Here is a 22073-nt window from a genome sequence, read left to right as displayed (position 1 = left end):
CACACACGATGCTCGTATGTAGCTTCGCAAAAACAATAATTAATACAAAGTATAATAAATAAAAAATTATGCTTAAATTTGATAATAAATGTTTATTTTACGTTACATCTATTGTGTCATAATGTGTTAAGCGCGTACGTCACTGAGGTTAAGAGCAGACGAGCGATAGCAAATGGCGCACTGCAGCTTGCTTCAGATGCAACTCCTGTAAAAGCATACTCGTCCGGATCTTAACACCACGATGTTCTTAGAACTTAATACGTTTCTTGACTTTGACAACAAGGTGCTACCGAGGCGGTTTGTCGTCATCTCCAGCGACGACATGGTGGAGCACGCGTTCGTGCTCAATCACATGCTCATGTTGTACCTGAAGACCGGCCGCAGAGTGTTCCAACTCAATTTCGTCAACGACGACGCTTTCTTCGCTAGCGTGTGTCAAAAGTTGGGCATCAACCTGAAAACTTACGCCGCTAAGAACGCCTTCTACAGCTTCAGCTGTCTCAAGGTCCTGAAAGACCTCGTCAAAACTTCCTTCTCCGACAGCTCGCACCCGTTCGCCTTCCTGACTGCACCGGCGTCCGAGCACGGCGACGACAGACTGTCCGTGCTGCGGTGCCAAATTTTAGATGCGCTGCGGCGCTTCGTCGGCGACGACGCGACGAAAGGCGAAGTCCTCGTCCTGGTAGACGACGTCTCGAGCGTGCTAAACTTTGGCCTCGGGTACCGGGAAATCGCGGGCCTGATCCACTCGCTCAGAGTCGAACCTCTCGTTTGTGAGCGTGGCACGGTGGTCACGGGCACGAAATTCTGCGCCCGCGAGGACGACGCGGACTGTCACCGGCTCTGCACGTACCTGTCCCACCTCGCCGACGCCACGATTGACGTGCGGGGTCTCTCCACGGGACACAGCAGAGACATCACGGGACAGGTGTGCCTGCCTTTGCCGATCTCGCCTGTGTAGCTCCGAATGCGTTGGTGTGCTCATTACGCGAAAAGTGCCTGCGCTACACGGAGGCTTTAACTTATAACTTCTGGAGTGGCAGTTCTCTCGGCTTCTTGCCAGCCGAGGTTAAGCCAGCGCTTTCGTCTGCATCGCCTCTGAAAGAGAGCCAAGCCAGCTGCAGTCCGCTCACAGTTCCAAGCGTTTGTGATGTTTGAGTGTAAATGCTAGTATAATTGAAAAAGTAAAAGCTCCTTGCTTCTTGCTAAAATATTACCTTTGCAACTTGTTCTCCCATAAAATTTGCAGGGCATTCAAGTTTCGACCTAGAACCAATGACAAGGTGCATGTCAAACAGGATTCACAATGTGAAATTAGCAATCTTGAACTCGCACAACAGTGCGAAGAGAGTGCTTCTTATACTCTGTTATACAGTAACATTTTTTCGTGCCTCTAGCAGGATGGCAGCAGTCCTGCTTCACTTTTGGGATGTCATCTCTGCTCCATATTGTTTTTTAAGAACTCCTCACAGTGGCACGAGCTGCTGTGGCGGGATTCGTGTCTACCTGCATGTATCTTAACCGAATAGCAAGATTTAGCTCGGGCCCAACTCCGACGCGGCCTATTCAAATACATGTAAAAACGCAAAAACGTTTTTCTGAGATAACCCCTGGACCGATTTTAATGAAAGTTGTGTCATTTGAGAGAGAAAGTTAAATTCTAGTGACTGTTCGAAGCGGAATTTTGATTTAGGGCTTGAATTTTGTTAAAAAGATTTTCAAAAATAGAGACGTTTGAAAAAAATAGAAGCACGAAGTTTACAAGCTAATAGCTCTGCATCAAGAACAGATATCGCGATTCTGTAAACGGCATCCATTAGACCATTCAAAGCGGACCAATTTGATATGTCAGTTTACATCTTACGTGAATTTGTTACGTTGTTTACAAAGGTTCTGCAAAAGTTGTAATTACACATTACTCCATTTTTTGAGGTTCATGTGTAACATATCAATTTTGTCCGCTTTAGATGTGCTATCAGGTACAATTCACAGAATTGCGATATCATTTTTTCTTGCTGAGTTAAGGAGTTGTAAACTTGATAGTTTCGTTTTCTGAAAATTTGCGATTTTTACCAAATTTTTATAGAAGTTTGACGACCTAAATCGAAAATTCGAAACCAACAGTCACTAGATTTTAAGCTTTTCTTTTAAATGCAGCAAACCCCGTCAAATTTAGTGCAGTGGTTGCTGAGAAAAACGAATTCTCCTTTTACATGTATTTAGATAGGAGCACCCGAGCTAAAGCTTCCTCTTAAGGGCCCCGTGTCACGAAAAATCCGGTGTCTGCGTCTTGTGTTGAACGTTGTTTCACAAAAATCATTCTGAACCACAACCACGCAGGCCCTCCGCATGGCGTAGCAGCATTACTAACTAAATTCCTCAAAATAAAAGGCATTAAAAAAATCGTTAAGTGCGACCTGAACACAACCTACAGACATAGCGTCCAATTGCAATTTGATTATACAGAACACATAATTCTGTTACACTGAAACTCAAACACAAACCCCTTTTTAAGTGTTTCTACCATCTCTAGAATGGCGCGGCCCAGTCAGTTTCTTGCAACACCACCATCCAGATGGAGCTCGCCTCTGCGCAGCTGCTGGCAAGTGCAAGAAGCAGTCGGGGATCTTTGTATGCTATCACGTTCCACTCTTAAAGGCTTAAGCATCCTCCAAATTTTTTTCCCTTCCATGCACTCGGACACCATTATCATCTGTGTGATTGAACCTGAGGGGAAATTGACCAACATATAATAAGGGAACTATGTGTTCCTTTCTTTGATCTTTCAGTTTTGTTGAAAGGTTTCCCCCCTTCTAATGCATGTAAACTGGGCTATGCGGATCGGGCAACAAAGGCAGCTTAGGCTGCCTGGAATTCTTTCAACTTGGACTAAAACTCTGCATGCCTGCACTTCAACAGGGCCATTCCAGTTAAGCGCTCCTTACAATCTTCTCTGTTAGGGTGCACAGTTGTAATCACTAGTGTACAAAGTCATGTGAACTGACAAAAGTGTTCGGTGCAAGTCTGCGTTTTTAAATTTGTCTTTACACATAGCCAACATTCTTTTTTCCGCTGCAGATTTCGATGACAAGAACGAGCAATACGCAGCTGCCAACGACAAAGAAAATGCATTTCCGGCTCGAGGACAGAGGTGTCAAGCTCTTCCCTGTTGGCCTTAACAAGTTGCCATCGCACGTCTAGAGGTCACTGTCCACACCACCAAGCACTTGGGGCCAACAATATTTATTGATACTATTACTACGAAATAAATACATAGAATGTTGAACAAAACTCTATTCTGCACTGCAGGAGCGAAAAAAGAAAGGCACACACACACACACGCAATACAGAAATCATGTGCCACAAAGCACAAGCTGGAATGTTGCTTGGTGAATGCAGGTACGAGATGTATACACTAGACTCGGACTACAGCTACAGTAACCTATCAAGACAAAGAAACAGACCAAGTACACTGTGCAACAGATAAGAAAGTTGACAATCATCATATGATACAAGAACATAAGGTTTACAATACGAGTGCCTGAAGGCCTAGGAATGGCAAAAAAAAGCATGGAACCCTTATGGAAAGTCAAGGCCTTGCTACATAAGGGGTAGGTGCTAACACATGAGGACAGTGAACAAGGCACGCACATACCTAGATGCTACTAACAACTGCTATTTATTGCGAAACCTGTGGTTACAATTCATGTACACTATTTGTGCTACAATAAATGACAGTTGTTAGTATTGCCTCCTTTCAAGCATGCTTAACATCACTATTACTGTTCAGCACTGCACCTTTGGATACTATATGAACTTGCCCAAATCTGCACCCAGCTTCACCTGCAAATTAACCGTGATCGTGTAACTCAATCCAGAGGTAGCTTCCTTCACAGCAGTGACTACAGAAATGAGGCCGTAGCAACGCTGCCTATTAAATTGGTGGTCCACACGGCAACTGTCTGTATGTTGTTTAAAACCACAACCTGAGCCTTGCTGCGACAGCCTATCACTGCCACAGGTTCCAACCAAACTTCGAAGAAAAAAGGGGGAGGGGGGAGGAGGGGAATGTATTAAAGTTTGACTACCACGACCTAGTCTATTGGAGCTCTAGAGCTCCAACATGAACCTGCATACACCTGTCTACAAAGAAATTTTAAAAACTAACTGGATGAGGCATTAACCAGTATGAGTGCACATTGAAGACTTTAGTGAGTCTAGAACGCTGCTGCAGGCCCTGCAAGGTGTTAAATGTTGCAAAGGTGGGGTCCAGAGTGAGACGGACCCTAAACAAGTGCGTGCGACAATCGTGACTTCATCGTTTCTAAACGAGCATGCAGTAACGGAGACGACCGAGACGTGCGGCCAAGGGGCCAACCTCTCGGAGATGGTTTCCAAGAAAGGCCACAGAGGTTACACGGGCTTGGAGTAGTGAGAGAAGAAGTATCAGCTGGAGTAAAGAGTGAAAGAATGGATCAACACCAAACACTACCATCGCAAGATGGATGCCGGAGTTCACCTCATGTGCAAAGACTTGGCCGCAATAATGGCTTTCCTTGAGCAGACATCAGTGATGGCATCAGTGGATCACGTTCGACGGTGTTATGGTGACCAGCCTTCACCGACACATCACAGACATGCTCACTTGAGGTTTACTTTCTTCCAGGAAGTTTGAAAGCACACACAGTCCTCCATCTCCACAAACTCTGCGCCTAAATCATGCTAGCTCTGCAGACACTTGCAGCAACAGCCTCCTGAAATCAAGCTCACGGGCTTTGCAAAAGGAAGCTGCAAGCGGAAGTTTCATCTATTTACTTTGTGTAAACAGACTTCAGGAACTTTATAGGGTACATGTAACCCATCTTCACATAACTACCATGGCACTATATATACCGTAAGCCAACTGCTCCAAGAGTAAGTGATGGGGCAACTCCTATGAAGAAGTGGTCTGCAACATCAACTGATTGTATAATTGTCATTTCTCAGCATTTTGAAGAAGCTGAAACATTCATAAGTGCCTCAATAAAAAAAAAAGTTATCACATCTCGGGTATTGCACACTTTCCTATAGAGTCTCTGCAACCGACTGCTCTCTAGTGCAATTAATGCATAATGTTAAAGCTGTGGACCTGAACAGGTAACTGGAAATGTTTAAAACAATGGCAAACTGCCATGCAAAGAACATAGGGCAGAGTATATTTAAATTTTCTGCAAGAAAGTTGCGACCGTATTACTATGAAGCATCTAGGAAAAAACCTGCGCTTAGGTAGCCTGTTTCGGTGTTGTACTTAGTACATCCTAACTCTTAATACATCCACTAAAAAACTGTCATGCTGCCTCCTATTACAACTACTTGCTTATCCCTGCAAACAGTATCTTCACAGCAGTTCGCTGTAAACTGAGCAGTATCACTGCGCAATTTTTTTTAAACGAGAAGTGAACATTCAGAACAGCAAACAAATTCATAATCTTGCAGTTTTTTCTTTGTATTGTTTCCCTTCATACAATTGCGACTTGGAATGTGAAAGAAAAACCTGGCCAGGCACCATAAGAACTGTGTCCAGCTGGAAAACAGAATTTTTAACATATCTATACCTTTTTGCACCCAACTTCCAAAGCACTTTCCCGAGTGTTTGCACAAACGCAACAACCAGCTCATTTCTTGGCCTTCAACATGATGCCTTACTACATCTTCGAACTAGCCAGCTAGTATATTTAAAAATTACGAGATGCATCACACGATAGACATGCTCGTACTTACAAATGCTGCCAAGATATATTCACACCACCTTCCAAAACTTGCAAAAATATGACTGTACACTTTTCTCGTGCGAGTTGCCACTATTAGTTGCTGGCACGCAATGCCACTCTCAACACACTCGGGGCAGCAGCAGCAGCAGACTTCACACATCGGTTGCACTGGCTGTACCCAGTTGTCAAGGTTGGCAACTGACAGCAGTGTAACCGCCTAGAAGGTGGCAGTAGTTGGCACACTACTTTCACATCACTTACTATTTTTACCTTGCGACGACAATATTAAGTTTCACATTGCTCTTCCCAGGACATAGTTTGAGCTTCCATTAGACACAAGCACCCACTGCTCACATGCACAGTGAACCACAGCCACAAAAAAACATGGCTACAAATAAAACAACTCTCGTCAGAACTGCCAAGTTTTTTACAGGGAAGCCTCCCATCTGAAGGTGCCCCAATTATGTCTTGCTCAATTACTTCATTCAGCAATGAAAGATTGCTGAAACAACATACCCCAAATAATCCTCAAACTCCTGTCCATTAATACAGTGGCACACTACATGAGCTCAGATCATGTATAACTTACACCGTAGTTCAATTGCTGACGGCCCTCTCCATAAACTATGCTCAGGTATGGTACAGTAACATAAAATTGACACACAGACTGGCAGTATCTCAGCCAAGGAATGTACATTTTTCACATAACTGAGGTATTGACTGGAACTTTAAACTCTGAAATGAATGAACAAAAGGAGCACCAGAGACAACAGAAACATGGACATACATGCAAGGAAAAATAAGGAAAAGCAGCCCACAAGCTGCCCAGAAATCGCTTTGGCTTTTCCTTGATGGGTGGCAATCCATCCACTGTGCCTGCTGTGGCAGCCAGCGAGTTGACCACAACACTACGTACACACAAAAGAGAGCAACAACATACCATTCAAGGTACCCTCGATATCAACAAAAACATAGGCAGTCGAGCTGCCCCGAGACCTTTTCTTTATGTGAAAATTCAGACACATATATTTCACTTGTTCCCATTCCAACTGCTGCTCCTGAACACAAGCTGCACTTGCACAATCAAGCTGAACAAGTCACGCTTCCCCCGGTTAAGAGAAGGTGTGTTGTAAAACACATCAAAGCTGCCAGGTTATCGCAGCCAATCATGTGACAGCCATTCCAAACAAGCCCTCCACAATAAAACCAAAATAATGTTCAATGTCATAGTGAAGCAACATCTTTTCCTGTCCTTATCACATTATGCAGGCATTGCATAATAGCTAGCATGTCGCGTTGCAGCTTAACGCTTGGGGAAAAGCACACTGAAGCACATAATGGCTTCACTGTAAGTCAAGATAGAAGTTCAATTAACATATGGCAAGTTCCATTGGCTGACCAGGAGCATCTTTTGTCGCATGGCAAAGGACAATTTGTTTTTCAATGGCTGGTTGAGAGTGGGTGAACATTTCCATTTGTTTATATGTCAGAGCAGCTTGGTTCTACAAAGGAGTTTCGCTCCATCATCAAAGCTTACATTTAACTGGGGGTTTTAGAACACATTGTGCTATCTGCGAGCTGCCTGCAACAGCTTCTACAAAGGTCCAGTGTGGAGCATAATGTTTTAATCCGGGCACATCTGGATTTGCACAATGCGAGTACAGTTAAAGCTCTCAATCGAGGGTTGAACTTCTTCCTCCAGTACGAGTGCGATTCGTCGTCCAGCTTCAGCAAGAGAACATTGCATCCAAGGTATACCCAATGCTCGACATCATGCCAGTTACAAGAAAGTGGCATGCAGCAGCACAGTTGACCGCAACATCAGCTGCAAACAGTGACTTAGTATTGCCTCAGAGTGCAGACATCGGGTGGCTTACTGTCCTTGCTTGATCACCATGCACACTCGCTGTTTATCCTCACATTTGTTAGCACAGTGGCCAGTGGTTTTCAGGGGAGCATGCCACAGCACTGGGTATGACGGACGAGAAATGAATGAGCACATCAGACTGACGGCAAACACGGTGTGTAGAGACACAAATGCAGTGTAAATGAGACGTTTTCACTGGGGGGTGCTGTCGTGGTGAGGCTTGGAAGTCGTTGCGCGGGTGGGGCCACCTTCGTGGCTCTTCCCACCACTGGTCACAGCTGCCGTTGCCACACCCGCCGCCGTCACCGCTGCTGCAGCGGCAGCTCCGTGGAGAGATGGCGAAGCGGGCAGAGAGCGGGCCGTGCTGGTCGAATGTCCGGATGACGACGCGACGAAGGCAGAAGGGGAGGCACGGCCGTCCTGCTGGGTGGCAAGCCAGCCTGCATATTTATTTTTACAAGTAGTCAGTGCACCGACATGAATGGCATCCCACACGCCTATGTGAAAATCTTGCCACATCAATCTGATGAAGCTCTGTGTTTGAAGGAGCACCACACAAAAAGAAGATCTAAGAAAATCAACAGCATGTCATTTAAACACACAAAAGTAACATCACATGGCACCATGTTGCTCTTAAAGGGGCACTAAAGGCAAATATTAAGTCCAGCTAAAGTGACAGATTAGTGCTCAAGGATGTCCAAGGCGTCGATATTATAGCACACAGAGGCTTCATAATCAATAAATTGAGCTAAATGCAGAACGCAATTAGAGACTCCCCCAGGACATTCAAGTACTTGCCCGATGACATAGGCACTCCTCATTTCAATTCTGTCACTAGTACTAAACCACTCATTATAAGAACTTCATTGTATAGCATTATAAGATGAAAAAAAATGCTATTTGTCCAGTTTTATTTCATTCTTTAGAAAAAATAACTCATTGACGTTACGCTTGACAACGACGAGGGCGGTCGAAAGGTTTTGTTTTCGCTCGATTCTGCGCCGCCCATGCTTTCGCATTTCAGTAGTTTGGTTATCTCATAGTGCTGCGCTAGCTTTTCTGGCTCATGGAACTCGCAAAAACTGCAAGTAGCAGAGAATTCCAGTTCCATGTGATGTCACGGGATGGCCGAACGGTCCACGCCACTTGACCCAAAGCAGCTGTAGTGGCGAATCCACTGCTTTGTCTTGGCTTACTTTCTCCATGGCCACGCGTTTGCATTTTTAGCAAAAAAACACCGCTGTCTGTCACGCGCTGCTTACTCATCGACTGCTGCAAAAGGCGATGTTGGTGTATGCATCGTCACCACTCTCCGGTTGGGTGGTGGGAGATTCGAATAGCGATAAAGGTGTTCGGACCCTTCAGATGCAATTTTCTCCCAAACTAACTCTTCGCGTGAAACAAGCGTTGCGAAGTTTCTGGAATGGTATTTAAATAGTCCACTTCGACTTAGTATTTGCCTTTAGTGTCCCTTTAAACAATATGCAAAGATAAGCCTCAAGTTGTGGTTATTTGATGAAGTAAACTGCAATGTTCACTCTTGGCGAAAACAATCCCCAGGAGGATCAGCATAGCCAGAAGTGGGGGGGAGTTGAACTCCTACCCCGAAAATTTTCTGACGAACTCCTGCCTCCCCCCTTTCCCACAGAACAGAAGGTTTCAGGAGGCGGGCTCTGAAAGAGCAACATAGATGAAAGAGAAAGCTTGAATGTGAAAGCAAGGCAAGGGCTAGTGGTGGTCCAAAGAGGGTGGGGGGGGTGGTGTTTGTCATGGGGGCGATCCCCTCTCCCATGCACAGAATGTTGCAGCCCCACTCGTGGCACACCTTTACCTCATTCCAGATCGTGTAAACCATAACTGCTGAGGGGGGATCAGCGCTAAAAATTCCACACACAGTTAAAGATGGGACGACTGTCTGCACAAAACTTGGAGTAATTGTTGCTCCCCACCAAGTCTGCGTGTTGTCTAAGAGCTTCTCATTTCTGGTACTTGACGGAATTGTCAACCAGGCTGCGCAGAAGAAAAGCATTCCGAAAATATTGCGACTTGCTTGTCAAGGAAAAGCATAAGTAATTGCCCCCACCCCCTTTTTCTTTTTTTTTTTCGTTACCTTGTCTCCGACGTTCATTATGTCAATAAACTTAAGAAGAGCTTGCTGTTACACTAGGTTGTACACGTTGGTAAGAATGAAAACAGGGCAAAAAACAGGACAAGAAAGAAAGACCTACAAAACGCTGATCCGTGCATGGCAAAATACATCAAATACAGGGGTGCTAGGCCAGGGAAGCTAACAAACGGCCACAACAAACAGGTGGGAGAGTAGGTAGGTGAATGGCCTCGAAGTCCATGCAGAAACAGAAATATAGGAATGTTATGGGCCGCCGCACGCCGTTAAATAACCCGGTAAATGTTGAAGAGTGTGACAGTGACTAACGAAAAATAATTTCAAAAAGGGGACCGGGGTAATGGATACGAGGAGGGGGTGGGATGTGCATAAAAGGCGTTAAGAATGAAGTTCGCGGACAATTATGGTAATAGGGAGAGTGTCTCTTCACTGCCCGATTGCTCAACACCAGATGCCGTGGCCAGTCGCCTCGCTGAGGCTCACCTACCCCGTCGTAACATGTGCTGCTTGCGATGGATAGCCCATCCTAACTAGTCATCTCGGCAATTTTCAGAACAGACGGGTGTCAGGAGACCCGATGCTCAGAGCTACTGGCCTTTATTTTAATGTGGCAATGCTAAGCATCCTCGTTGTTAAAGCACTCTTGTCTGGGGAATAATAGAAGTATGTATTTGCATAGTGTACAACCTCAACACACACACACATGCACACACATAGAGAGAAAGAGATGAAGGGGGAGGAGTGGTAGTTGTCTGCGCAGAACCCTCTCCCAAAATAAATTCCTGGCTGTGCCACTGGAGGCTGTCGATAGAAAGTATTCTCACCAGTTGCAGGGTTCATTATATTGGGTGCACAGAATGACTTATTTACAGTGGGCTTCACATCAACTTTAAGAGATCCCTCACCTCAGATTCTTGGCAACACCCGGGTACTTGTTGGCCTCATTTCGTTTCCCCTTAAACGCTTGGACTTTGTAACATATGGAATGTGCCTGGTTACCTTTGTTCCCTCATTGTGGGCATTAGTCAAATGAGTGAAATCAGAAACCACTAATTCAAGTACCTTTCTGTTATTCCTTCCACTCTTCAGCTCCCCTCTACACCTTTGTCCAACTCAATGTTGATGCAATGTTTAAATGCAGTATCTTTGTAACTGCCTGAAAAGGGCATAACCCTGAATCAATCTGGACTGTTAGATTACATTTACACACAGTTTACAATGTTTCTTTATGCCAGAAGATGAATTATTTATGGAGAAACCTACAACTGAAGGGGCTGCGCATTTCTTCCAATATTTTCACACTGTGATCTTCCAGAATTGTCCTGCCTCACAGCACACTTGCAATAGTGATACATTCATAAAAGTCTAATAAGTAATCCACTACTACAGGGTTTACAAACAAAGACTAGAATAATTTAAACACAGAAATCTTTAAAAAGAATACATCCTTTTTTATATCTGGGCCTTGATAATGTAATTATCAAGGTCCGAAGCAAGAACATCAAGCAAAGAAGTGAAGAAAAGTTACCTTACCAGCGATTCCCTGAGTAGACGTTCGAGCAACTCCAGAAGTAGCAGCCACTACATCTCCGTGTGATCCCCTCCTGTCCTTGGCTGGCTTTGGCTCCGGATTTGACTGGGGTGGTCTCGGCAATACGTCACTGCACAGAGCGACAGAGCACAGACACTTATTGGAGTGTGCCAGGAAATGTAAATGAGAGCACAGCAAATATGAACCTACCAGCCACAGTTGACATCGGAGAGCCATCATCTAAACAGCTATTAATTTTTGATTAGCAACAAATTCTGAAGAAAATCTCACAATAGGTAAGCAATGGTCGTAATAAATTATAAGCAAAAGAAAACTGAAGCAAGCTGTTGGGCTGGCATTGCAGATGGTTCTCGGCGTCGGATGACAACCGAGTTGCATTGCTCTATTGCAGCTACATCACGTCAGCATCAAGGCGCATAGTTTTTTGGTGATGTGTCTATCTGGTACAATGCCTTGTTGTTGCTGCATCGCTGTAGCCGACAAACAGCAAGTGCACCTCCATGATCCATCAGCTGCTATCCTTGGCGATTTTTGGCTAAGGACTAACAGTGTAGTGACGGCGAAGAAGCTGAAGCACTACAAGCAATGCAATAAATTGGAAGAATTTAACTCTTCATTTAGCAAACTTTTGCACAGAAAGGAAAGCAATGCTAAAATGACAATGATAGGGATGAGCATGGTCAAGGGTCATCATACTGAATCACACTCCGTCTGTCTGTTCTTTATACATGCATCATCATAACACCAGAGCTATTGCTGGTGCTCATGTGTATTAAAGATTGCACAACAAAATTTGCATTATGTGTGCAATCTGGTTAGACAGATCTGTCCTGCTATGAAAAGAGCAACAACATTCACCAAGTTTCCGATATAGAAAGTGCACAATTTCCTGAGTGATAGCCTGATAGCAGCTATAATTCAACACAGTCAACAGCCAAAAGTAAAACAGTGTATGTGAAGCAATATGCCTAATGCCGCCTGACACTTGCCAAATAAATTGCCGAAATGCAACATAGCTATAATGGTCACTATTTGCAGCTAAAATGAACTTCAGTGGGCGCTGCAAAGTCTGGCTACACTGTGTAGCATGGCAGATGCACTGAGGTCTCCACGACCCTGCTACCGCTGTGTTTGGCGATTTTCTCGCAGTGCGAAGTTGGTTGCGCTGTTTTGTTGAACGAAAGCTGGTAGTCGATGCCGAGAACATCATTTTATTCGGTATACCAGAGGTACAGCGTGTAATGAGGCCGAAGCGGTTACGCTGTGTGTGTGCGTGCAAACCTCCGGCAGGATAGCGGACCCGAACAAGATTCTTATGAAAATCAACCATGTACTTCGGGACTCGTTGGCCGTGGAGGCAAAGTAGTCATGCACTGCTGGATTGTGGGAAAAGCGCAAGCGCAATTTGCTGTTTTGATTTGCTGTTATGGCGCCAATACAGTCCAGCGTTTAGAGCATGCGAGGCCGCCGGTGCCGGAATTGCCGCAAATTTTCTACCTGTACGGTTTGACATGTAGAATGTGGCCCGCAGCAGCACGGCGATCAGCTCGATCAGCTGTTGCCGCTGTCCATGCGCGTACGTGCGCGGCGACCGGGCACTCTTTAGAAATGGCCAAGGTGCAGATTCTACACGCTTTCTTCAGTCTTAAAGAATGAGTGAATCTAAAAACGAGCTTTGTATTTAATCACGAGACTGAGTTTGGCGTGCACGCCGAGGCTGTGGTGAAACTTTTTCGCTACTTTTGCATTTTAAAAACTTCTGTTACCTATTTTACATTCAGGATATATGCAAAGTGACTGCTGCTTCACTCACACTGTTTCTCTCCTAGAACACAGAAACAAGCAGAAAGACACCAAAGGATCTGCTTACAATAAGAACACACATTTCCACACCATGTAGTACATGTTTGGCATGTGGTGCATGGCCTGATTCTAACTGTTAACTCCCCGCTCTCGTATAACCGCCTAAGGCTGCTGTGTAAACTAATGAAAGAGAAAAACCTGTTTCCGTGTACACTAATGTTAACTCGCCTCTTGTGTGAATCTGAACTAATTTTGCATGTCTGAAGTATTCTGCATTTTAACTGGCTGAAACTGTGCTCGCCTATCAACTGCCTATCTCCTTCAGATGCTAATATGAGATACATTTCCTTCAATAGTTACACATTCAAATAAGCACCTACTAATTTGCAATAATTAATTGGGCAGTGAGTCCAGCCTGCAAAGAAGGCTTACTGTCATGCCACCTTAGTTGTTTTTTATGCTGGTGCGTACACGTGATGCTTAAACAGAATGATTTACTGCCGTTACTTGGGAGCACCTGAAACTCTGATTTCCCAATTTTCTCTTATGTACCATACGCAGCGCACCGCAATGATCCAATATAACAGCTTCATTAAAAAAAGAAGCTTAAGTGCTGTGGAGGCATTTGCATCACAAACTGCATTACCACGGCGGCTATCTCATGAAACTACATGCTGCAACACACACACACTGAACATTATCACGATGGCACTAACAACCTCAACGTAAGCTCCTTGAAATTCGTCACAGCACTTTAGTACAAAAGTCATGGTAGAAGCAAAAAGCTTCCATTTTCTTCACACTGCAAACAAACCGATCCTCGCTTGGAGTAAAGAAAGAAACTGTCTCAAGCAAAATGTTGACAACACAACTCTTGTTGTCGTCACAGCTTTGTGACGTGGAGATTTGCAGTCCATGTGGCTCTTCGATCTTTTGGCGCAGGGGGAAATTTGTGAAACAGACTTCTTTTTAACTGGCTAATGAGCTCTGCGAAGCCCAGCAAAATTGCTTCGCTGTGCCGTGTTTCTTAGGCGGCGTCACCGCCGTTCTACAAGCACACCTGATCGCAGTACTACGGCTACGGAGGTTACGAACGGGGTGTCTGCTCTGACCTTCGTGCGAGGATTCCTGCGCTCACTACTAAGTGTCGGATGAGTTGCTGGAGTTGCAAATACAGTGAAACCTCACTAATTTCACGCTCGTTAATTCTTAAAAACGGATAATTTGGACTTGCCCTCTGGTTCCAGCAGGCGTATGCACTGTTTATTTAATGCAATGAAACTTCTTAATTTGGATGTATTTGGACCTACATCGAATACCTTGGACAACTCTCAAAGCTCAGCGAGCATGGAGGGCCGCAAATGTGCAATGCAAAAGAGCCAGAACGGTGTTCGTATTCAACCGAAACGAGGTGGCAGACTTCGCATTGCCACAGCGATCAGTGGAAATTGTAAATGAATGACAGCAACGCCGGAACACTTCATGCTTGTTTGTGCCTTTAAAGCATTTATTCTTGTGTTTACCGCTGTACATAACACCGCCTTGGCCGCGTGCCTCTGTAACTGTGTAGTCGTCATCGACGATAGCACTGATAGCCGCGACGGTTTCGTCCACAGCGGTTACAGCAAGCAGTAGTTTCGTTTTGACTCGGTGAGCACGTCGGCCGTGCACCTTCAGAACTGCGAGGTGCGCCTTCCACACCGGCCGTGGTTTCTTCCGCAGCATTTGCGACAAAACAGTAGTTTTGCTTCCTTGATAATTTGACAGTTGGTTAAATCGTAAATATTTTTCTCGGTCCTGTGAAATCCGAATTAGGTTTTACTTTAAACAGTAAACAAACTCAAATCATTGCGCTTGCTGCGCTTAAAGTATTTTTGGATTTGAAGAATTGTGCTCTTTGTGGTCTTCAAATCAACATGCACCAGCTTCCACAGAGGAAGCTTGTGCAAATAATTACACCAGTTAGCCTCCTTTGGCCAACAGCTAGTGCCCTCTAAGGGCTGGAGCACACTAGCGGTTATCTCCCTGCAAAGGCGTGCCTTGCGTCAGCGCTGTCACACGGCTAGCAGCAGCGCCACACAATTCTTCACTTTGCCGCCGCGGAAGTCACGTGACAGAAGTCGAGACTGCTTGCATCGATTTCCTGCGCTTTTGCTGTCTGCACACTGTTGTTCGTATCTGCTCTCGGCAGGATGCCTCCAATTCCTCAATGTTCTCCCAGCCCGAGATGAACTCGCGCCAAAGGAGCGGCGGGCAAGGAGGACATCGAGGCACCCTCGCTCTCTTTGTGTGCTCTGCTATTACGATGGCCACGCAAGGTGCCGATTGGTGCTTTGCTTGGGCGGCGGCCACAGAAATAGCACTTGGGCCTATTCACTCTGCGACAGAGGCACCGTGTTGCTTTATGGAAAAACTGCCAAGAAACGGTAACTCGAGAGTGACAAGTGGAAGTCAGCAACGTGTCGTACTACTACTGTGTTCGTATCCTAAACAACCCTGTGTCGCGTTGCAGCTACTTAGATGGCACAGTAAGCTACACCGAAAAAGTTTTGTGAACCGGAAAAATAAAAGTTTACCAGAGATTTCTGCTTTGACGTACCTGACACAAGCGAGCAGCTGCTGGGGTGAGGTGACGCGAGGCAGCTCAGCAAACGACTCATCAGGAACAGCAAACAGTTCCTGGCTGTTGCTTAGCAACTCCGAAATGGGCTCCAGCTCAGACGAGTAGTTGGCGGCCACTGCAAGAGGCGCATAATCACAGGTTTAGCGCACTCTGTGCAGGAAACTGGTTTCAGCTGAACAGTTCACTTCTGCGTAGTCTGACAACAAATTCACCGAACTCTCAGTGGTGAGCCCTTCCAATTTCCTCGTGCACAATCCTGAGGTCAGAGGCAGCATCAAGTAGCTCAAAAGCTTCAGATCCACAGCGTGAATTCAAAAGTCAACTCAACCCACACATTCTATTCCCCAATAGCTACGAATCTAGAACCACAGGAACGGCCAGTAAAGAATAAAGCAAGTTAAAATGGTTATGGCTACCAAGCTAACAATTAACTGATTGTGAAGTGCGAAATTCAAACAGTGCGAAGACTCTAGCATCCAGACAGAACAACAAGTGCACAGAAAGTGCTGCGGCCCCTGCTACCCCCACCTTTTACCTAACCAGCAACTTGAGAGTTCATGCGAGTCAGTCTATATGGTTGACAGAATGCGCTGAATATAAATTGATAAATTACTCTTGCAGGTGTGTTCAGACAAGGACAGGCTAAGGGGGGCCCCGACTATTTTTACTTCTCAGCGAAATTTTTATATACTTTGGAAAAATGTCTCTGTAGAAAGGAATCAAAGTCCCTTTTGTGAAACATAGCACAGATTTTTTGAAAAAGATTCTTACTTCACTAGAGGTGGAAAAGAGTGCTTTAACGACTAGCAGATTTTACAAATTTGAAGGCCTGTCACTAAAATTACCACACTGTCTCCCGCCAATATTTTTTTCTGTAAATCTACACGATTAGTACTGTTGGCCCACGGGTGTGAAAGAAAATGAAGATTTTTTTTTTTTCTTATATAAAAATTTAATTGAAAATGAAAAATATTCGGGATCCATTTTGCGAGTGTCCTCATCTCAACATACCCAGCTGGCTCATCACCTGCAGTGGAGTCATCACGCTTTCCCACCAGGCTGGTGCACCGTTCACATACAAGGGTCACATTTCAAATAGCAAATGCATTTAGAGATTAATGCCAGAAATAGGTTCTCCCTACTAGTCTTGAAAAACTGGCTGTATGCACTCCCGCGTGCTCGCTACTTCAATGTACCGTAGTAGGACTACAGATGCAGGAGCCTTGAAAACTCAACCTCAACTCATTTCATGGCTAAAAAGAGGCAAAAAAGACACAACCTGAGTCACTCTTCTTTACTATAACAAACAGAATGGGTTCAGAATTCAATATGAGTGATTTTTATTTTATCATAAGAACGAGACACATTGTTGGGATGATCATAACACTGATCTTAATGTAGGCTTAATTTTCTCGCTTCAAATAAAACAATGCAAGATGTTATTGTAGCACTAGATTTACCGGTCCTGAGTGGGTATTCTATAAAATTTCATAAAAATTGGTGATTATTTAAAATGCCACTAAAATGTTCTAACTTTTGCTATTTTTGCAATTTTGGCATTTTTGGAAATTTAGAATGAAATAAATATGTGGTTTAGTTTCACACTTCTTTTTTAGTTTTCCATTAAGAAACTTTTTTAAAGAATTGTCAAAAATAATCTTGAGTTTCATCGCTTTAGCTAAAATGACCCAAAAAGCCCCTATTTCAGGGTGAGTCAGAGGCAGTTGCTCAAAAACCAAAGTTTGGCAATTTTACAAAAACGTACGATGGGTTACATTAATTTAACTTCCCGTGGGCCAATAGTACTAGTGGTGTAAATTTACCAAAGAAATTTTGGCTGTTTACACAGAGTTAATTTTGGAGTGACAGGCCTTCGAATTTGTAAAATGTGCAAGTTGTTAAAACACTCTCTTCCACCTTGAGTGAAATAAGAATTTTTGTCAAGAAATCTGTGCAATGTTTTGCAAAAGGAAAGTTGATTCCTTTCTACAGAGAGATTTTCCTGCCTCATATAAACTAAAATATAGTCAGGATCCCGCTGAGTCTGTCCTTATATGAACACACCCTTCAAGAAAAACAGACGAAAGCTCTTTATTGGAAAGCAGAGATTTTTGCCAGCATTTATATGACTGCTGACATAATGTGCAGAAAGGGATTAGGGATTCTAGAGGAGGGTGAAAAAAGCAACAAAAGTAAAAAAAGTTTGCTTGTAAAGCTGATGATATTTACAGGTGACATGGTGGTGAAAAATTCAGGCCTTTCTATATTGTTAAGTGAACCTTGGCTAAAGCTTTCTGAAAAAAAATAGCGACAAGATTTGTTTTATTCTAAGAGTCTCTCAAGTCACTTTTAGGCAGCATTGACATCAGCGACGGACCGAGGTCGTGCAAGTGAGCGCAAACGGTAACTGATGAACTGCTCATGGCGGTCGATGTTCACACCAGCAAGTGCATCCTGACCGTCACCACAGCAAAACGGCTCGTGACTGCTACCGTTCACGTGTGCTAACACAACCATGGCCATGTAAAAATGCCAACAGCATATTCCGATGTCCTACTCCTGCGTCACTGATTGGTTCAGCAGCTTTGGAATCGTGAAAGATTGGTTAGTGAGCAGTTTCATGAAATTGGTTGGTTTTTGACTAAGGCAGCCATTTGCGACTGACCTGGTCACACGACCACTGTCAGTGGCTGCAGTGAATGCCGCCTTAATCTAAGGTTTCTTTATCATTCACCGTTTATTTTGTGGCCATTAATAATTTGTGTAAAACTCATTTTTTTATCAACACATGGGTAAATTTGCATTTGGAATAATACAAATGACTTCTAGTGGTTACAGACAGACACATTAACAGCAATGGCTGTTTGAGTTATTCTCTGACTTGAAATTAAGGAAAGAATTATGAACGTAACGAATATAAGCCTCAGAGTGTAAAGAAAAAATCCCACCCCACATCAGGACTGAATCCCAAGTTCACTGTAGGCCGGCTGCTTTAAGTATGCCACATAAAGATGCACCAAAAATTATTCCACAAAACTCTGACTTCCCACCTTAACTGCAACTGGCTGCTGGAAAAGTGGATCACAACATGCCGTGCTCAGCAAAGATGGGGAATGGCACAAAATGTTCTCTTACTGTGAATTACAATTTCAACTTTTTGAAGTACAACAGTTTTACACAGAACAGTGCATACATTCGTCGGCAGTATAGCACAAGATCTTGCATGGCGTAGCAGAAGCAGTGAGCTTTAGTACGCGCGATACGGTGCAACACCACCCGATCAAGAGAGTGCCGCAGGTCACTATTTGAGCTCACCCGACTTCTCAGGGGGGCTGTCCTCCACCAGCGGCGCCGCCACCTGGTTGTCACACGACGAAGGCCCCGGCTCGGAGGCCGACCGGCTGTGGCCGCTCTTGGACAGAAGTGACAGCAGCAGCAAGTGCCGGCAGCCCTCTCGAGACCGCCGCTTGCCTGCACATACACACACAGCTACTGAACCATCCTGTCTGCCGAGTGCGAGTTGCGCTTCTTTCTCATCCTTATGTGATTTCAACGCCATCAGTGTTACGCTTCCACTCCTGTGACACATTAATTGTTTATTCATTTATTTATTTACTTATTGAATATCTGACCCAAACACCTTGGCACTATTCACAGCATTAGATTATTTCTTTATAGTGAACGCTGCAGCAGTTTCTGAAAAGACGGGGCAGTTGGAAATCGTGGTACCACCATGGGGGAAGAAGCAGACGAAGGCAGATGCATGTGCGGGTGGCTACAGTAATGAAAGCATTATCAGACTCAGCACTCGCTGCTTCTCTAGATTATTAAGTACCTGTTTCTGCAACTCCAGGAAGCTTGAGGTCTCCCTCATGAAATTAAGTTGCCACATTCCCTCCCTGCACTTTTACTTACACAGGGCAGGTTTGGTGACCTCCCTTTCGTGCTGTTTTTGTAATGATGAAAAAAGAATTGAAAAATTCTTTATATCTTGTCGCCGCTTCATTGTTGCAAGAAAAAGGATCTTGGAACTACGTCTTAAAAGACATTGCCTGAACTTAGCCGAGATTCAGTGCGATTCAGCCACAGGAATGTTTGCTCAGCCACCCTGGAATCCCTGATTGAGTCTGACTGCCCTACTGAATTTAGATATCTTTTCTCTTTTTCTATTGTGCTCTTCAATTAGTGATTGTTGATTCATACTGTTGTTTTTCTCATTTTAACAAACAATTTTGCCTTTCCACATCACTTACCCTACGTCATTCATGAAAACTTATTTCCGATCACAACCTGGAATAGGTACTCCACCCATTTTTTGGCCTCCTGTGTTCTCCCTTATTGAAGCCGAGGGCAATGCCTCTCTTGCAGGGCTATTGTTGAAGTCAATAATGCCTGCCTTCCACATAAACACTCACATATGCACGTCCAGCACACTTTCATTTTTTCGACTCAGGTTAACTTGACTTCTTGGTTATTTCAATCCCAGCCGAAGGTCGCAGCCGTCATACATTTCTGCAGGCCAAGACTTTCATTACATCTAACCCGAAATTAACCCACGCCAGATCACTCAAACTTGATTGTTCAGCAAGCACGTGCCCGGCTCCAATGGCTGCAGCATTAGCAGCGATAGAGAAAAAACAGAGGATGCGTCGAAAGAACATGCTCTCTCTTGTCGAAAATGCCCATTCTCGGCATACCCATAGAGTGCTCCTTTTGGTTTCAGTATTTGCAAGCTCTACATGATGGTTACGAGACTAAACACCAGACCCTTCAATTCTCACCCCCCCCACCCCCCTCTTCTTTAATTTTTTCCAACAGCACCCGCTCACCCTTAGAGGCTCCCTTGCGGCTCCAGCCCGAACGACACTGGTGCAGTGGTGTCGCCGCTGCCGCCACACCCCGACGATCCTGCAGCTCGAGCAGGCGCAGCAGCACCGACTCGTCATCTTCCTCACGGGATGCGGCAGCCACCGAGGAGCAGCCCTCCCGGCTGGGGTCGGCCGTGGCTCCGGCTGTGGACCCACTGCTGCCCGTGGCGCCCAGATTCCACCAGTGGCAGCAGCCACCACTGGCGCCGCTGGCTCCACCACTGGCGCTGTGATGGGAGCCGTGCTGATGTTCCACATCCCGGTCACCAGACCTAAGAAGAGCGAGGGAGAGTTTATTTTATAGAAAAGACAGAAAGGTCAGCCTATGCTGTGTGTTTCATCTTTAGCACAGACTCGCCTTAACGAGCACACGATAAACCACAGAAACCACCTGCCATAAAGATGGAAAAACCATCCCATTTTATGGAAGAAAACTGCAATGCAATACTTTCTAGGCAATAGAAGATCCCCATTAGGCATGTACAGTATGGCGCACTACTAAACTGATAACATCATCGGTATTTAGGACAAGTTCGCTATTTCAAATTCACGGGGAAAGAAAGCATCTGCTTCTATTTGAAAGACGAACTTCCTATATGAACTGAGTTATTATCAGTGCTGGCACATTAACTTGGTCTTCCCTTTAATAAAAGTAAAACATACTGTAAAATTCATAAGTACCTAAATCACTGATAGCTAGCAAGGTTCTTGTTAAGTAATGTGATTAGTCTCCTGAGCATGCAGCACTCCTCAGCGTTTCTTCTGGATTTCTCAAGCTGACAGGTTGCCGCGGCAGCCTTCTCACAATTTTTAAAAGGCCCCTTTTGGCGCCACCAAAGTGATGCCTCGGCGATGCTCGCATATCGCTTGCCACCCGTGACACCTCTTTGCAGTTGTTATAGCAGTGCCATTCTTTAACGCCGGCAGCCGCGGCTTGTTATACGCGATTGGAGCGCCTAGGAAACAGTTAAACGAGTGAACACAATCAGCGGCGATGCGGAGGAAGGTGGTGGGGAGGGGCACTGGCCTCCCCACCGTTTTCTCACATCAGCTCTGCCATCCCCCTATTTTGACTTTTTGATGCAACTTGTTTATAACAATTATCGGTTATAACAATGGAATTTTTGTGGCACTTGAATATTGTTATAAGTAGGTTTGACTGTATTTGATATTAGATTCGATATTCGTCTTCTTTTCTTGATTCAATTCGATATTTGATTCGAAATCTACTATTCGGTATTCGCATACCCCTAATATTTTTGCATTCTGCGCCCATCGGAATTCTGCCCCTGTAGCCGAGTGCTGAAGTTCATGAACGACGGCATCAAATTATGATGACATAAGTGGATATGCAGAATGACGGAAGTTGCTGATGATGACGTGAAGGAGAAATGCATGCATACATATACGTAGCACACTTGTTTTGTGGAAGCCGTAAGTCCAGTCTAATGCTGTGCAAATAGTCCAGCATAGCCCTCATACTAA

At 44.7% G+C, this 22073-nt stretch overlaps 2 protein-coding genes across 4 annotated transcripts in view; one reads left to right on the top strand and one right to left on the bottom strand.

The window, feature by feature from the left end:
• The first annotated feature begins 142 nt into the window (after positions 1-142).
• Positions 143-3291, top strand: LOC126538902 (elongator complex protein 6-like). Its single transcript, XM_050185608.2, has 2 exons — positions 143-928; positions 3079-3291. The coding sequence occupies exons 1-2, from the start codon at positions 242-244 to the stop codon at positions 3199-3201; spliced, it is 810 nt and encodes a 269-aa protein (XP_050041565.1). The 5' UTR covers positions 143-241; the 3' UTR covers positions 3202-3291.
• The window catches only part of LOC126538797 (uncharacterized), a 64175-nt gene continuing 45326 nt past the window's right edge, over positions 3225-22073 (bottom strand). For all 3 annotated transcript variants that reach the window (XM_050185521.3, XM_050185538.3, XM_050185526.3), the window contains 5 exons: positions 20550-20860; positions 19036-19191; positions 15697-15835; positions 11276-11403; positions 3225-8057 (listed from right to left, as the gene is read on the bottom strand). In XM_050185521.3, the coding sequence (XP_050041478.1) occupies positions 7810-8057; positions 11276-11403; positions 15697-15835; positions 19036-19191; positions 20550-20860 (982 nt within the window). In that variant the 3' untranslated portion in view covers positions 3225-7809. The remainder of the gene's footprint in view (positions 8058-11275; positions 11404-15696; positions 15836-19035; positions 19192-20549; positions 20861-22073) is intronic.

The sequence above is a fragment of the Dermacentor andersoni genome, chromosome 3 (genome assembly GCF_023375885.2).
Source record: "Dermacentor andersoni chromosome 3, qqDerAnde1_hic_scaffold, whole genome shotgun sequence".
Taxonomy (NCBI): Eukaryota; Metazoa; Arthropoda; class Arachnida; order Ixodida; family Ixodidae; genus Dermacentor; species Dermacentor andersoni.
Note: the sequence above shows the minus strand (reverse complement) of the source record. Positions and strands in the feature narration are given on the sequence as shown.

Coding starts and splice junctions, on each gene's coding strand:
- LOC126538902 (XM_050185608.2), top strand. CDS start 242: ATGTTCTTAGAACTTAATACGTTTCTTGACTTTGACAACAAGGTGCTA. Junction 929..3,078: donor GCAGAGACATCACGGGACAG/GTGTGCCTGCCT, acceptor TTTCCGCTGCAG/ATTTCGATGACAAGAACGAG.